The 18,214-nt window shown below is 46.9% G+C and overlaps 1 protein-coding gene across 10 annotated transcripts in view; it reads left to right on the forward strand.

The window, feature by feature from the left end:
- Window positions 1–18,214, forward strand: part of LOC137434554 (protein RUFY3) — a 29,709-nt gene that overhangs the window by 6,003 nt on the left and 5,492 nt on the right. For 3 of the 10 annotated variants that reach the window (XM_068127689.2, XM_078785645.1, XM_068127690.2), the window contains exons 2-11: window positions 201–283; window positions 8,506–8,724; window positions 8,983–9,018; window positions 9,662–9,709; window positions 9,950–10,014; window positions 10,173–10,281; window positions 10,372–10,489; window positions 12,538–12,639; window positions 12,753–12,876; window positions 12,998–13,062. In XM_068127689.2, coding sequence (XP_067983790.2) covers window positions 232–283; window positions 8,506–8,724; window positions 8,983–9,018; window positions 9,662–9,709; window positions 9,950–10,014; window positions 10,173–10,281; window positions 10,372–10,489; window positions 12,538–12,639; window positions 12,753–12,876; window positions 12,998–13,062 — 938 coding nt within the window. In that variant the 5' untranslated portion in view covers window positions 201–231. Of the gene's footprint in view, window positions 1–68; window positions 284–8,505; window positions 8,725–8,982; window positions 9,019–9,661; window positions 9,710–9,949; window positions 10,015–10,172; window positions 10,282–10,371; window positions 10,490–12,537; window positions 12,640–12,752; window positions 12,877–12,997; window positions 13,063–18,214 lie in introns of those variants that run through there. The other 7 variants (XM_078785648.1, XM_068127695.2, XM_068127693.2 and 4 more) reach the window with 5 other exon arrangements.

Below are 18,214 nucleotides of genomic sequence, written 5' to 3' on the forward strand. Positions count from 1 at the left end.
GAGGCATTATATGAGCCTAGATCTCCGTAATCAGTATACCCCAGAGGATAATAACATGACGCTTTATGCTGCTCCCATAGGGAGTATAAAATTTAAAAAAATACCACAGCTACGAATTTGTTGGTGTGACGAATGTGTGATTAATTATAAATGATGTTTTTCAGGAGATACTTTCAAGTATAATATTATATATTTTCCAGGGACCCTCCACGAACCCACTGGACCTACCCCATGGACCCATTGGGGGTCCAAGGACCCCAAGTTAAGAACCCCAACCCTAGAGGTATGCACACTCACCTTAGTCACCTCTGAGCTGTCCAGCATGGGCTCAAATTTCATCCCAAGTCTCCCCTGATATGGAAAATCTAGGAAGTGCTCTCTATTGGAATTTGAGATATTCAGAAACAACAATGGACCATAGCATGGAATTCCGGTGCTGGGAACAAGAGAATTAGTTTAGAAATGTGAGCTGAACATTTGGGACAATGTGTCCAGTGCAATTTTGTTTTTAATTTCCTTTGTGTATATGGTTACATAATGACTTCCTAGGTTTTTTTCCCGATCATATGCCTACTGTTGGACTAAATGAAGAGGCAAAACCTAGTAAGTCCAAAAAAATAGGTTCTACTCAATTTTGACCAAAATTCGACTAACTACGTTTTTTCAGATCAGGGGAGAGCTATAAACTGTCATCTCGGTGTTTCGCAGGCAGGGCGATTCCTCAATGTGTGTGCCATTCCTCGATGGGCATTGAAATGGACTGTCATGTCTGCCAGCATTAATTGTTGGATGTTGAAGATCTCACAGCATCCGTGACAAGGCGAGATATATCTGGCACACTGGCCCAATTCCAAATTACTGCTCTAACCTACAGGGGGCACTGCATCACTGGCACCGCCATGCTTCGACAAAAACTGATGCTAACCCGCAGCCACCTGTTGCATACAAACGATGACTGTGCCATCTGTATTCGTCGAGTGCATTATTTAACAAAGAGGGCTTCAATTCATGTGTATGTACACTATTCCATGAAAAGTTGTCGGATACACTATTTAATTGACTCCATAACAAACCTCAACGTGCAAACATTGAAGGTGTTGTCAGTGAATGGTAAGACGAGCAGGTACCTGCGGAACATCTGCACAATGTAAAATATAACCAGGTCCTCAAGCCAACCGTCTCCCTCTCACAAACCACAAATCATCAACCCCCACTCCCAAACCCCAAGTTTCAACCTCCCCCACAACCCAAAGGATTCAACCACCTTCCCACTCTCCAAACTCCCTTCCCAGTCCCTACCCTCACCATCAGTTTGGTCTATGGATCCTCCAATGAATGAATCCATTAATTTAACACGAGTCTGCTTGTATGTACCATTTGTTTCATTTATTTATTTTCTTACCCAAAAGCCTTTTGACTCTGAGCGGCTTTGTTACAGCAGCAACTCAAGTGGTAATGATTTGTCTTGATAAAAGAATCGATAGCAACCTACCTCAACTCTTGTTGGGGTGTTTTTGATATACTCGCCACACTTTCCAAATGCGGGTTGGTGAGAAAGTCATTGAAGAATGTTTAACTTGTTGAGGTGCCCACGTTAACTCACCTACTTTTCATGAAGGATGTTGTGGGATCTTTAATGTCCACCAACTAATGTTAGCAGAAGGAACTCCCAGTTTAATGTCTGAAGGACAGCACAGTTTGCCTGCAAAGCACCAATCCCACAGTTTGTAGTTTGATCAGGGATCAAACCCTGATTAGACAGGTCAGAGGCAAGTGTGCTACCTCCACACCATCCTGACACAAGCGCGCACACACGCTGACAGAGGTGGATACTTTGAGACCTGGCAGATCTCCGTTCCATCTCCTGAGGCCCAATCACGTGTGCACACACTCATACACACACACACACAAAGGTGGATACATCGAGACTTGGGAGGGCTCCACCTTCTGAAACCCACATTTGTAGATAACGCCCAAGGGGACACACACACACACACACACACACACACACACACACACACACACACACACACTGCAGGCAGAATGCTCACTGCAAAGAATGAAGACAGCACCTCCTCTAGTGAGAAGAAAGGCCAAGTCACAAGGAGCCAGGGATCTGCACCAAGCCAAGAGGCTGTGGAGATGCTACCCGTCTCAAAAGCAAAGCTCAACAAGAGGAATCTACAAAAATGAGTGTTGGAGCATAGAGGAGAAGGATGGCATTCTCCACTGTAAAATCGATTCAAGACATGAACAGTGGGGGGGAGGGGGGGTGGCTGTTAGGGGAGGTGGATGGACCAGTTGAAGAAGACTGGATTGGCCACCAGAGCAGAGACGGTGCCATCCCACAAATTCGGAAAAGTTGTGTCAACGGAATATAAATAGGAATATAAGTTCTTAAATAAAACAGATAACCGTGTAGGCCAGAAGACAAGCATAATAAGATATGAGGAGGATGAGGCCGAGGGCTTGCCAACAGAGTTATGGTTGAAAAGTGGCCACAATGGTGCAGAGAGAGGCTATGCAATGAAGCCAGGGTTTGGAATGCGGAGTGTCATTGGGGACATGATGGCGAAAGCAAGGTGAGACAGAGGGGAAGGAGACACAGAACCACCCTGATGGAGAGGGGGGACATACCCGACTTGCAGTTGTGGACCGAGTGAAAACACCTACACAGATGGAGAGGATGAAAACAATAATGGCAGATGATAATGAACAGAGAGGGGGAGGAGAGGAGGAGTATGAGGATGATGAGAGGAACAGCGAAGACTGGAAGAAGAGCTAGCAAACAAAATAGTGGAGATGAGATAGACACCATTGACATTGATTGAAAAGAGATGGAGATTCCACCCTTAATGGGACCTCATCAAAACCACCAGGTGAAGCCACCACACCAAACAGAATTCCCAAAATCAAGTCAGGTTTATTAACAAACGAATGGCAAATGGCACGGGGAGGGTACAAATGGAAGCGATACAGATAAATGAGGCATCCAACAATAAAAATCCCCTTGATATACTACCAAATATACACCCATTGTAACAACGAATGACCGGGATGCCTTAACCATCCTTAACTGACCTTAGCGCCCACATCCGTACCATGAGAGAAAGACATTAGGGGCTGACAAGACGGGAAGAGCTATTGAGCAAACACAGAAATGTTGTGCAGGGTTGCCCTGCCTGCGTGAGCTCCTTTGGAAATGTCTCGGAGCTGGGGCGGCAGTGGGGGAGGGATGTGACTTGGTGCAGTTGGTTCGCGTCGGCTGCATGGGAGCACAGCTTTTGCTGTACAAGCTTCCAATCCGAACAATCTTCCGGTGTCGTGTCTAGCAAGGTCTCTCCCTTGATTAATGCTGCACCTGCCTTTTATCACTTCGCCCACCGACATCACCGATGACGATTCACACCCCTCTCCTCCCCTTCACCATTGGTCCATGGCCTGGATGATGGGTAGGGGGAACCTCCTTCCCTTGACCCTTCACCCGACTCCACAAGACATCATGATCCCTTGGCGAGGACGATCTTTCCTGCCTGAACTTGGTGCCTCACGGCCCTGCGAGTGCTGAAAAGACATATTTAAAACAGATTCCAAAGGTTTGCACACTAAAGAAAAGGTCAAAAGGGGTGGTGGTTTTTAGATAGCGACAAATAGGGAGGTGGACATCATCTATCTATAATTCCAGTAATCTCTGTGTGTTTGTTTGTACGTTTGTACGTTTGTACGTTTGTACGTTTGTTTGTTTGTCTGTGACCGCTGTTTCTCGACAACCACGGGTCCGATATACTTTTAACTTGCCAGGTATATTGCTGGGGACCCGAGGATGTGCCTTTTCAAGGTTTCATATTAATCGGACAATTACTTACCGAGCTATGTCCAAAAAACGATTCAACCAATCAGAGAGCAGCGAACTATCGCGTGTGCCGAACGTGGCGGACACACTCTGCCTCGGATGGCACATTTGAGAGCGTATTCATTTATTTCACGTTTGCAAACTATGTTGGCGCTATGTTGGCGTTAAACTATGTTTTAAAACTAATAAAAACCATTTCATGTAAATAGAGGGGGGGGGGGGGGGATTCGGATTGTCACTGTACTCGCACGAGCAGATGGCGGAAGTGCCTGACCGCCAAGTGAAGTCCGAGCAACTCGCGGTCGAAGGTACTGTAACGGCGTTCGGGCGGGCGAAGCTGCCGGCTAAAGAACGCCAGCGGTTGCCAAGCTCCGTTTTAAAACTAATTAAAACCCCGGGGGGATTGTCACTGTACTCGCAAGCCGTTCGCCGTTCGCTTTGGCGTTGCGAATGGACCAAAACATTTCATGGACGAAACCATTTCATGTAAAGCGTTCGCCGTTCGCTTTGGCGTTGCGAATGGACCAAAACATTTCATGGACCAAACCATTTCATGTAAATAGAGGGGGGGATATAATTTTAGATATAGATATAGTACGGGCATGCCCTAGGGAATGTTGGAAATTTCACAAAACTGGGATGCCCATGTTTAGAATGCAGGGAATGTTGGAAATTTCACAAAACTGGAATTGTCCATGTTTAGATTGCAGGGAATGTTGGAAATTTCACAAAACTGGATGTGCATGTTTAGAATGCAGGGAATGTTGGAAATTTCACAAAACTGGAATGTCCATCTATCTAAACATGATAGCGCCACACATCTAATATGATACTTAAATAATCTGCGCTAACTCTAAACACTCAGTAAGGAAATAACTTATATATGAGGCATTTATTAACCCCTAGGAGTCATTTCCACAACAATATTATAATTTAAAGGATTACGGTAAATGATGTTAATTTCACAAAACCCAACTTTATTTTAATTGTAAATGTTGAAATGGTTTCCTTGCCTAAAGTAAGAACTTTAACCAACAAGCAATTGACTGGTTTCCTGACTGTACAGATCATCAGCTGAGCACTGTTTTTCCTCGAGGTTTCAATCCTTTCAACCCACAACGTCTCCAAACGGTGGATCCACAACCTCTGTCATGGATCCACATCAGTAGATTAACCCTTTGAGTACGGATGACGTCCAGTGCCGCAACCCACGAAAACGTTTTGTGTACGGATGACGTTACTACACGTCATCGACTATACCTATAAATAGATCGTCAGTACGTGGTTACATTCTCGTACCAAAATGCCAAATTAATCCCGTACCGGGGGTATTTTTATCAAAAAAAAAATCCCGTACTCAAAGGGTTAACTATAACAGTAGATCGACAACCTCTGTCATGGATCCCCATCAGTAGATTACCTGCATCAGTAGATCCACAACTCGGCATGGATCCCCATCAGGAGATTACCTACATCAGTAGATCCACAACCTCGGCCATGGATCCCCATCAGTAGATTACCTGCATCAGTAGATCCACAACTCGTCATGGATCCCCATCAGGAGATTACCTACATCAGTAGATATACAACCTCGGCCATGGATCCCCATCAGTCGACCAGCTACATCAGTAGTGTTGTAAAAATCAGATCTACAACATTGTCCCAATAGTAGGTTTAATTCAGAATCGATCTCTAGCAACACCTGTAAGAAATCAACAAGAATAATAACAGTATACCGTAATCATAGAAGTAATAATGAATTGGCAATTGGTACAAGCAAGCCTGGAACATCTAGCAATACGCACCATTCTAATATGCACGACCACACATAATAAATGTCACAGGAATGAATCGGAGCGATGTCCGTCCGAGTTCTTATGGAAGCCCCTCAGTGGTCGGAGTCAGCATAGCACCTGGGTTCAACTTAGACACAATTTCATTACAAGTAGATCCACAACCTTTCAAGTATTCGATACTTTCAAGTTAAAAAATGAACAACAGAAGTAACTCGGTCAAGGCAGGTTCTCCCACCTCACCCCTCTCGAGTCAAGGTAGAAGTATCACTCTCCTCTCTCTCTCCCATTACTCTGCCTCTTCTCTACCTTCTCCCCCCTACCCTCCCTCCACTCCCCTCTCCCTTGTGTGCGATGCTGTCCCCTGTGTGTAATCCTCTCCCCTGTGTGTGATCCTCTCCCCAGTGTGTGATCCTCTCCCCAGTGTGTGATCCTCTCCCCAGTGTGTGATCCTCTCCCCAGTGTGTGATCCTCTCCCCAGTGTGTGATCCTCTCCCCCTCTCCCCTGTGTGTGATCCTCTCCCCCTCTCCCCTGTGTGTGATCCTCTCCCCCTCTCCCCTGTGTGTGATCCTCTCCCCCTCTCCCCTGTGTGTGATCCTCTCCCCCTCTCCCCTGTGTGTGATCCTCTCCCCCTCTCCCCTGTGTGTGATCCTCTCCCCCTCTCCCCTGTGTGTGATCCTCTCCCCCTCTCCCCTGTGTGTGATCCTCTCCCCCTCTCCCCTGTGTGTGATCCTCTCCCCTGTGTGTGATCCTCTCCCCTGTGTGTGATCCTCCCCCCTGTGTGTGATCCTCCCCCCTGTGTGTGATCCTCCCCCCTGTGTGTGATCCTCCCCCCTGTGTGTGATCCTCCCCCCTGTGTGTGATCCTCTCCGCTGCGTGTGATCCTCTCCCCTGCGTGTGATCCTCTCCCCTGTGTGATCCTCTCCCCTGTGTGTGATCCCCCTGTGTGTGATCTTCTCCCCTGCGTGTGATCCTCCCCCCTGTGTGTGATCCTCCCCCCTGTGTGTGATCCTCTCCCCTGTGTGTGATCCTCTCCCCTGTGTGTGATCCTCTCCCCTGTGTGTGATCCTCTCCCCTGTGTGTGATCCTCTCCCCTGTGTGTGATCCTCTCCCCTGTGTGTGATCCTCCCCCCTGTGTGTGATCCTCCCCCCTGTGTGTGATCCTCTCCCCTGTGTGTGATCCTCTCCCCTGTGTGTGATCCTCTTCCCTGTGTGTGATCCTCTCCGCTGCGTGTGATCCTCTCCCCTGCGTGTGATCCTCTCCCCTGTGTGATCCTCTCCCCTGTGTGTCATCCTCCCCCCTGTGTGTGATCTTCTCCCCTGTGTGTGATCCTCTCCCCTGTGTGTGATCCTCTCCCCTGTGTGTGATCCTCTCCCCTGTGTGTGATCCTCTCCCCTGTGTGTGATCCTCTCCCCTGTGTGTGATCCTCTCCCCTGTGTGTGATCCTCCCCCCTGTGTGTGATCCTCCCCCCTGTGTGTGATCCTCTCCCCTGTGTGTGATCCTCTCCCCTGTGTGTGATCCTCTTCCCTGTGTGTGATCCTCTCCGCTGCGTGTGATCCTCTCCCCTGCGTGTGATCCTCTCCCCTGTGTGATCCTCTCCCCTGTGTGTCATCCTCCCCCCTGTGTGTGATCTTCTCCCCTGCGTGTGATCCTCTCCCCTGCGTGTGATCCTCTCCCCTGTGTGATCCTCTCCCCTGTGTGTGATCCCCCTGTGTGTGATCTTCTCCCCTGCGTGTGATCCTCCCCCCTGTGTGTGATCCTCTCCGCTGCGTGTGATCCTCTCCCCTGCGTGTGATCCTCTCCCCTGTGTGATCCTCTCCCCTGTGTGTCATCCTCCCCCCTGTGTGTGATCTTCTCCCCTGCGTGTGATCCTCCCCCCTGTGTGTGATCCTCTCCCCTGCGTGTGATCCTCTTCCCTGTGTGTGATCCTCTTCCCTGTGTGTGATCCTCTCCCCTGTGTGTGATCCTCCCCCCTGTGTGTGATCCTCCCCCCTGTGTGTGATCCTCCCCCCTGTGTGTGATCCTCTCCCCTGTGTGTGATCCTCTCCCCTGTGTGTGATCCTCTCCCCTGCGTGTGATCCTCTCCCCTGTGTGTGATCCTCTCCCCTGTGTCTGATCCTCTCCCCTGTGTCTGATCCTCTCCCCTGTGTGTGATCCTCTCCCCTGTGTGTGATCCTCTCCCCTGTGTGTGATCCTCTCCCCTGTGTGTGATCCTCTCCCCTGCGTGTGATCCTCTCCCCTGCATGTGATCCTCTCCCCTGTGCAGTGTGTGTGATGTGGGAGGAGTGGGGGCGGGGAGAAGGAAGATTTGATGTGTTCAAGTCACATTTTACATGATGTTTAATTCCATATTTCAAACTGTATTTCCCATGTGCATGGACATGCATTAACATGTTATGTAAAGTAAATCAATTATGTCAATTTCATAATTTCTGGATCTGATAAATTGGCAGTACCCATTTTGGAAAACTCATCAAACTCAAGATGTCGAAATGTCATACACGACGTCTATGCCCGTGGGTTTCCCACAGATGACCCACTAGTATAGCAACAATAACAAACTTGACTTCACTGTTCCTATACTTATGGAGGGCAGTGTAGGTTACATTAAAAAAATTGGTACAAAGCTCTATTCCACCATTTTTAAATGACCAAGAAAGAGCAGACTTGGTCTGAGGTTGTCTCGTCTTCCTTTGTTGTTTCAAACCGGTGGAGTAGATCTTGGCACCAACTGTTGGCTGGCTGGGTCTTTTCTACTGAACAATGGACATTCCCAACCGCATCAATCCAATGTCAAATATATAACACGAACACTGGATTCGCCTTGCCTGAAAATGCACTTTGCGTGTGATCCAGGTGACATGGCAGCCGTGCCAGGCTCGGGGGGTGAAGGGCAAGCACCGCCGGTAGGAGAACGGCAACCGCCCGGGTCGTCCCACGAAGGAGGCGCTTGTGCGGATGCTTGCTCGACGAGTCATGCGCACGAGACTATCTACCTGTGTAACTTCCGTGTCTCTGTGGATGGGGAATGGCTGTGCCTTCGCGAGCTCAATGACATTTCGTTGTTGCCCGAGTGTGCGTTTCGGATCAAACTGTCTGCGTATAATGGAGTATATGCACTTTACCCACTTTGAGACATTAAACTACAAAAGTCATTTGCAGTGCCAGGTTTATACCTGATCCATGTATCACAATTATAGCCATGGCCCGACCCATATGTTTATCCCAAATGAAATTTCAACAATAACCATGTTTGGACAATTACCTGATTGTACAGAAAAGGTACTTTGAATAATTACTCTGGTACTTATTGTTTTCTCTCTGCCTTTCCAGGTCCGTCACCTCACTTGGAATCCGTGAGGAGACCAGGTGTTTCTACCAACAATCCTGAATACACAATGCGTGCTGTATAAGTGTTAGCATTGCTGTTTGGTTATTTTGAGATGTTTGTCAATGTTACCTTGAGTGGACTGATAGGAAAGTTTAATGAACTTAAAGGAGTCTTTTTCATGTACTTATTTTCAGAATAGTAATCATAATAATAATAATAATACTTGGCATCTGTAATAGTTGGGCCCCCAAATTAAAACTTGTGTGTGATCTTTAATGTCAAGTGCTGCTGCATATTCCTTGCATGAATAAAGGTGTGTGTGTGTGTGTGTGTGTGTGTGTGTGTGTGTGTGTGTGTGTGTGTGTGTGTGTGTGTGTTGTGTGTGTGTGTGAGTGTATGCAAGCATGTATATGTGTGCATGTATTTGGGTGTATGTGTGCGTGCATGTGTGTATTCACGCATGTGTATATGTGTGCGTGTATATGTGCGTCTGTGTACGTGTGCGTGTGTATGCATGCAAATGTATATGTGCATGTGCATATCCGAGATACTTCCCAAAGTTTAATTTTTTTTCGAGGAGAGGGATTGGTAGTGTGTGCATAATTCCAGATTGCTTGGATTATTAAGGAGCATGCAGGCACCCCCTGTGTCTGAGTGTCAACATTACCTTTATTTCCACAGAAGGTGTCTCGAATGGAGCTTCACCTTCCCGGTTCCGTTACTGTGAAGGTATGAAGTTTTGCGATGTTCACACGGAATCCTAAATTCTGCACAGTAATCGTGGTTATCATGTTTTTTTGTGTCACTCACTTATGATGACGTTATCCGGTGAAAAAGCAAAACAATTGTACAATGCAAGTATCAGCATTTCTCAATAGATTGTGTTCACCGAATGAGAAAACGGTTGCCCAACTTTACCGCCTTCGCTCCTTTCTCATCACTCTTTACATCTTCCTGCATGTTCAACAGAACCACTTGATCCTATTGCTCAGGAACGAGTGAAACTTATGAACCTTGCCAAGCTGAGCATCAAGGTGAGTTTTGGTTAAATCGAAGGACATTGTGGTCACTTGACGGTCACAAGAGTCTGATGCCGGATTTGTCTCCATGTGCATTACAAGTAAATATTCAAAAGTTTGTTTGTTGAAACAAAAGTTTCTTGTTCTAAGAGAGTTTATCTTTACACCTGTAGGTGCTTATTGAAAAGGCACTGAATTTGGGTCGCAGCCTGGAGTCAGACTTCCCCCCTCTACAACACTTTTTTGTTATTTTGGAACACTGTTTGAAACATGGCCTAAAGGGTAAGTGCATTTCGGTTTCACCGTTTAAGTCAAACGCATCTTTGGTCCTTGAGTGTCTAACGATGTCTGTGTGCTCGTGTGTTTTGACAGTTCGCAAGTCCTTCCTGGGACAGAGCAAGACATTTTGGGGGCCCCTCGAGCTCGTAGAAAAGCTTTGCCCTGAATCGAGTGAAATCGCCGCCAGTGTGCGGGACCTTCCAGGCCTCAAGTGCGTCCTCACAGTAATGACGCACTGCAGCACATTATATGATGAACTATCAGCATTACAATACTGAGCACATTTCAACACCATGCATCTTAAATGAAAAGGTGACTTAACGTAGCATTTTGTCTTGCCTCGTTGAGGTAAACTGCCCTGTGTTTGATCCTCTCCGCTGTCTGTGATCCTCTCCCCTGTGTGTGATCCTCTCCCCCTCTCCCCTGTGTGTGATCCTCTCCCCCTCTCCCCTGTGTGTGATCCTCTCCCCCTCTCCCCTGTGTGTGATCCTCTCCCCTGTGTGTGATCTTCTCCCCTGTGTGTGATCCTCTCCCCTTCTCCCCTGTGTGTGATCCTCTCCCCCTCTCCCCTGTGTGTGATCCTCTCCGCTGTCTGTGATCCTCTCCCCTGTGTGTGATCCTCTCCCCCTCTCCCCTGTGTGTGATCCTCTCCCCCTCTCCCCTGTGTGTGATCCTCTCCCCCTCTCCCCTGTGTGTGATCCTCTCCCCCTCTCCCCTGTGTGTGATCCTCTCCCCCTCTCCCCTGTGTGTGATCCTCTCCCCCTCTCCCCTGTGTGTGATCCTCTCCCCCTCTCCCCTGTGTGTGATCCTCTCCCCCTCTCCCCTGTGTGTGATCCTCTCCCCCTCTCCCCTGTGTGTGATCCTCTCCCCTTCTCCCCTGTGTGTGATCCTCTCCCCCTCTCCCCTGTGTGTGATCCTCTCCCCCTCTCCCCTGTGTGTGATCCTCTCCCCCTCTCCCCTGTGTGTAATCCTCTCCCCCTCTCCCCTGTGTGTGATCCTCTCCCCCTCTCCCCATGTGTGTGATCCTCTTCCCTCTCCCCTGTGTGTGGTCCTCTCCCCTGTGTGTGATCCTCTTCCCCTCTCTCCTGTGTGTGATCCTCCGGTATATCTTGCCTCGTTGAGGTAAACTGCACAACCTGTCAGACAAGGAAAACCTCAAGCTCTAGTGAGGTAACAAAGTCGATTGGCTTATGGTGCATTCGTTGAACTTTCCAATGGCTATCGGTCATGGGAACCTGGATGTCCATAGATATATCGGAAATAATGATGTACGTTGCAGCCAATCAGGATGAAAAGGTTCGCCTGTTTGGCATTCCCGAGCACATGCATCATGACGCCAGCTTCCCATCTTGAAATCCCATTTACTGGATTGATTTGTGTCCCTGTAATTCGTATAAAAGTACAATGATGTCTCCTGTTTTTGCCCTGCATGCAATTTATGTCAAACCTGCTCGATGCATGAGCTTTAGATCACAAATTTAAGTTGATGGCACTCAAACACTTGGCTCCAGTATTCAAAAATGAAGGCCCCACCAATTAGTATACCTACAGAGTAGGCAAGGCCCAGCTCCTTTTTTTACTAACTTGGTTCAACTTTAATCAAAGGCCCCTCCCTTTATATAAGCGCCCTTCCAAATCGCAAATCAATCAAACAAATCAATCGCAAAGTGCCCCTTCCTTTATATCAGGGATCATTTCTCTGGATACAGCTTTAACATGGGGACTGAAAATACGTTTCTCAGCTTCTACTGGACGAAATCGGCTGCAAATTTCAGAAGTAAATGCTTTGTACGTCGAGGTAATATGTTCCAAATTTCAGTCAAATTTCAGCAACTTCTGTCTCCACATTCTTGAGTTTTATTTAGAAAACACTCGAAATCACGTTGGTGTCTGTCAGTAATGGTCTAGAAAAGTTCATATGAAGGGGAGCCCGACATCTGGCAAATAAAATACATTTACCTCTTCATGCAGGTGTATGAATCAAATTGGCGCCCCTTTATATGAACTATTCTCGAGCATTCCTTGGTTCCTCCTCAGAACACAAGGATAGTCCAGCATGCACATGAGATTTTTTGAATGTCTCTTATTTTGTATTGTTTGGCATTTTCTACAAGTTATGGAATGTCCCTTCTTTTCTACACTTTGCCACATGGCAAATACCCTTATATAAAGGGCCTTTTCTATGCCCCTGGCGTTTTACCCAATAATGGAATACGTTTATGAACCATATTTTCAGTCACTCGGGCCTTCTACCCATAGAACTCCACAGGGCCGAGCACGGGCCTGGCTGCGCCTGGCACTCATGCAGAAAAAGTTGTCCGATTACTTCAAGGCCTTGTTGGCCCATCGAAGCCTCTTGAGGTCCACATTTGCACTTATACTTTGTACACTCTTTTGTTAGAGCACAGTCCATGCACAAATTGTTTTCATATATGCTCATGTATAAATTTGAAACTGTTCGGGAATGTCCGCAGTGAGTTTTATGAGCCGACCGCACTAATGATGGAGGAAGAAGGCCTGCTCATTGCAGGGCTGTTGGTTGGCCTCAATATGATTGATGCAAATCTCTGCATCAAGGGTGAAGATCTCGACTCTGAGGTACCTGTGGAAGTCTTGATGCAGAGTTCTGCACAAATGTCAAAATTGTCAACATGTATAGTATATCTGAAGGTTGTGTAACTAATTTGAGATTCTCATCATCACATTTCTCATCACTGAGGTGGCTGTCCTGGACTATTCGCTGCTTCTCAAAGATGCACCACCGAATGCCAAGCCTGAGGAAAGGTGAGTGTTGATTGCCTATGACAATACGTCCATTTCTTTAACTAGCAACAGTACCTGCCCTGCGGGCGGGGCTTCAATGAGGAAGCCCAAATGAAAAGGTAAAATATCAGAAATTGAAGGCTTTTTTATTTTAAACGATTCATATAAACATCCGTTGAATCATATCACACGGAAATCATCAAAGTCTAAACAGTACATGGCTAAACAGTACATGGATGATCACGTACCACGTATGTCTTGCGTCTCGCTCGCTCTCATGTTGTCCCGATAATGATCCTTCCGCAGGTTCACCGACGGAAACCTTGTTACGACTTTTACTTCCTCTAGACAGTCAAGTTTGCTCACCTTTTCGGTGCACCGGCACGAGGCGAAAACGGCCCATGCAGGGGTGTATCCGAGGATCTCACCAAACCGTCCGATCGGTAGTAGCGACGGGCGGTGTGTACAAAGGGCAGGGACTTAATCAATGCGAGCTGATGACTCGCGCTTACTGGAAATTCCTCGTTCGTGGGACACTGTCTCAAGCCCCAGTCCCCATCACGGATGGGGCTCAGTGGTTTACCCGAGCCTGACGGCGAAGGGCAAGGTACACGCTGGCCCATCCAGTGTAGCGCGCGTGCGGCCCCGGACATCGAAGGGCATTAAACGTTCATTAAACATTAAACGTTCATTAAAGGATTACGAAACGAAAAACATTACGAAATTATGTTCACACCTTCACGTCAAACACTACCGTGAACACATACATCGTCACAACATCGTCACAATGAACGTTATGCGAACGCGAATGTTATGTGGGAGTCCAAACCTGAGAATGCTGGAGACCAAAGCTGAAATTGGGAAAACTAAATAGCCTATTTTACTCCCAGGGGTCCCAGGATTACCCACCCAAAATTTTGCGATCGGTTCAGCAGTTTTTATGGTACCTTCGAACAGACAGACAGACGGACATTTGGTGAATTATAGTAAGATCGTCACAATGAGAACATCATCACAATAAACGTTATGTGAATGCGAATGTTATGCGGGAGTCCAAACCTGAGAATGCTAGAGACCAAAGCTGAAATTGGGAAAACTAAATAGCCGATTTTACTCCCAGGGGTCCGAGGATTACCCACCCAAAATATATTTGCGATCGGTTCAGCAGTTTTTACGGTACCTTCGAACAGACAGACGGACATTTGGTGAATTTATATAGTAAGATACTGCATGGAACAGGATTTGGGAAAATGAAGGTACCAGGATGGGACTGGCCACTGTGTGTGTGTGTGTGTATGTGTGTGTGTGTGTGTGTGTGTGTGTGTGTGTGTGTGTGTGTGTGTGTGTGTGTGTGTGTGTGTCAAGAATATCTTGGTGGGATAAGTGTCCACCTCCCTGAGTTAATACCTGGTGGAAGCACCTTTGACAGCAATGACAGCTGTGAGTCTGTTGGGATAGGTCTCTACCAACTTTGCACACCCTTGATTGGGCAATATTTTCCCATTCTTCTGCACAAAACTGTTCAAGCTCAGTCAAGTTGTGTGGGGAGCGTTGATGGACAGAAATCTTCAAGTGATGCCACAGATTTTCGATTGGATGTAGGTCGGGGCTCTGATAGGGCCACTCAAGGACATTTATCTTTTTGTTCCTTATCCACTCGAGTGTAGCTTTGGCTGTGGGCTTCTGGTCGTCGTCATGCTGAAAGGTGAACTTCCGTCCCAATTTCAGCTTTCTTGCAGAGAGCAGCAGGTTTTCCTGTAAGATGTTTCTGTATTTTGCTCCATCCATTTTACCTTCTATCCTGACAAGTGCCCCAGTCCCTGCTGATGAGAAACATCCCCATAACATGATGCTGCCACCACCATGCTTCACAGTAGGGATGGTGTTCTTTGCGTGATGTGCTGTGTTGGGTTTGCGCCAAACGTAATATTTTGCATTTAGGCCAAAAAGTTACATCTTGGTTTCGTCAGACCACAAAACGTTTTGTCACATGGCGTCAGAATCTCCGGAGTGGTTTTGGAATACCTCAAACTGGACTCAAGGTGGGCCTTTTGAGTAATGACTTCCTTCTTGCAACCCTACCTTACAGTCCAGACTTGTGGAGTGCTTGGGTTATTGTTGTCACATGCACACAGTGACCAGTCTTTGCCATAAAGGCCTGTAGCTCTTTCAAAGTTGCCATTGGCCGCTTGGTGGCCTCTCCGATCAGTCTCCTCTTGCTTGGTCATCCAGTTTGGAGGGACGGCCTAATCTAGGCAAGGTCTTGGTGGTACCATACGCTGTCCACATCTTAATGATTGTCTTGATTGTGCTCCAAGGGATATTCAAGGCCTTATAAATATTTATATACCCATTCCCTGACCTGTGCCTTTCCACAACCTTATCCCAGAGGTCTTTTGAAAGGTCCTTGGTGCTCACGGTTGAGTCTTTGCTGTGAAATGCACGACCCAGCAGAGGAAACCTACAGGAACAGCTGATTTTATTCTGAAATAATCAGAATCACTACAATTTAACACAGGTGGAGGCCAATTAACTTGGCATGTGATTTTGAAGGTGATTGGTTACACCTGAGATAATTTACAATTGCTATTATTATAACGGGGGTGGACACTTATCCAACCAAGATATTCTAGTTTTGTATTTTTAATTAATTTTTTGAAGTTTGTAGAATTTGTTTCTTACTTGGAAGTTGTGGGTTATGATGTGTAAATAAAGGTGAGAAAAGTCTCATTTAATCCATTTTAATTCCATGCTATAAGTTAACAAAAGGTGAAAATTTTGAAATGGGGTGTAGACTTTCTTTGGGCACTTTATGTAGCAGAAATATATATACAATATATTGACACCATAATACTCTCCAGCGTCTGTTCAGGGTGGGGTTTCCCTGTTGAGGGAGGGGCTTCACCCGTGAGGGAGGGGCTTCACACTTTCAGGGAATGGCTTCCCCATTCAGGGAGGGACTTCAAAAACTGTACAAAGGGAGGGACCCCATTCAGGGAGGGACTATCATTTTGCTTGCTCACCATAGCTCTGAAGGCCTTGTAAGCCTCTTGTGTTAGGCTCGCTCTTTTTGACTCTCTCACGGCTTTATCTCAACTCTAATTCACCATCTCGTTTCATTTTTCATAGTTGCTAAGATGGTTTAAGACTCGGTTGCAGCAAAAGGTGAGAAAATCATATGAATATTGCCATTTTGTTGGCAAAAATGTGAGGAGGTGGACAGGAGTGGAAGTGAGGGTTTAAGAGGAAAGTGAGTGATTGAGAGGAGAGTGAGCATGGAAAGGAAAGTGAGAGAGTAGAGATGAAAGTGAGGGGTGGAGAGGAAAGTGAGGAGTTGAGAGGAGAGTAAGGAGTGGAGAGGAAAGTGAGGGGTGGAGAGAGTGGAGAGGAAAGTGAGGGATGGAGAGGGTGGAGAGGAAAGTGATCGGTGGAGGAGATTGAGAAGTGGAGAGGATAGTGAGGGTTGGAGAGGAGTGAGGGGTGGAGAGGAGAGTGAGAATTGTGAGGGGTGGAGAGGAGAGTGAGAATAGTGAGGGGTGGAGAGGAGTGATGGGTGGGGAGAAGTGAGGGGTTGGGGAGGAGTGAGGGGTTGGGGTGGAGAGGATAGTGAGGGTTGTAGAGGAGTGATGGGTGGGGAGAAGGGAGGATAGGGTTCCCTACTAGGGAATATTATTTATTATTATGCAGTAAAATCTGCCAGGGGGTGCCAGGGGGGTTGACTCAGCCTGTCATCCTTCCGAGGTCGGCTAATTGAGTACCAGTTCACTGGTAATTCCCTGTTTGTCGTTGAAGGCGGCAAAAAGGGTTGGCGTCAGGAAGGGCATCCGGCCGTAAAACATTGCTTCAAAAAGGGGACCAAAAAAAACAACAACTACCACGGTCCCCGAAAAGGCCAACCCCCGCTTTGCGGGGAAAAATGGCCTCTAAACGGTGGTTTTTTATTATGCAGTAAAAGTTCATCTACTGAAAACTTAAGTTATGGATCGAACTATAGTCTAATTACAATATACTTTTCATATCCCAGGGTATATATGAAGAAGCCTGGTGTAGGTTTAACAGTTAAGGTGGCTGGTTTAAAATCGCAAGTTCCTGAGTTCAAGCCCCTGTCATTCCGTTGAATGGGGGGGGGGGGGGGGGGGTTGACTCTGCCTGTCATCCTTCCGAGGTTGGCAAAATGAGTACCAGCTTACTGGGATGAATGAGCCATTCGAGTATCCTGTGTCGGAGTGGTAACCCGTCTGGGATTGTGCCCAATAGGCAAGAAACTACTTCGGCAGCCTGATACATCTGAAGACCTTTTTCGCCGGCAGATTCGTCTGTATTGGTTATCGCATCAGATCAGTCTCTGTTTGTTTAACCAACTAACTAACTAACTAACACACACACACACACACACACACACACACACACACACACACACACACACACACACACACACACACACACACACACACACACACACACACACACACACACACAATAGATTCATTATATACAGTATATACAATAGATACAGTATAAAATACATATACAGCCAGACTCAGCTATTCGCGTGGGATACGTTCCTGCCTGGGAAATTGCGAAACTGCGAATGGGGGTGGGGTGGGGTGGGGAGTGCGGGGAGGGGGAGGTCATGGTTTCAATGGAAAAAGGAGGGGGACTAGTTCCCGAGTCATGAAAATCCACGAATAGCGAGGAACAAACCACGAATGGCGAGGAACAATCTGCAAATGGTGAGGCAAATCATGTGAATGTCGCCAATAATCCGCTAATGTCGATGAAAATCTGCGAATGTCAATGAAAGTCCTGGAAATGGTGAGACAAAACCCGCGAATGTCGGCAATAATTTACGAATGTCGATGAAAATCCGCGAATGTCAATGAAAGTCCTGGAAATGGTGAGACAAAACCCGTGAATGTCGGCAACAATTTACGAATGTCGATGAAAATCCGCGAATGCATGCTGTGCCATTGTTTCATTGGGGAAAAGGGAGACGGATAATTTCACTAATACAATAAATACTGTGGAATGTTTTCATTCTGTACAGGAACTCGCGTGTTATGCAGCTGGTGGGATATCCCGCTAAACATTGTTTAACGTCTGTTGGGATATCCTGCTAAACTGTTTAACTGAGAACAGCGGCAGGATGTAATGTAAAGCTGTTCACAGTGTT

Source organism: Myxine glutinosa, chromosome 10, assembly GCF_964187855.1.
Source record: "Myxine glutinosa chromosome 10, kmMyxGlut1.1, whole genome shotgun sequence".
Lineage (NCBI taxonomy): Eukaryota > Metazoa > Chordata > Myxini > Myxiniformes > Myxinidae > Myxine > Myxine glutinosa.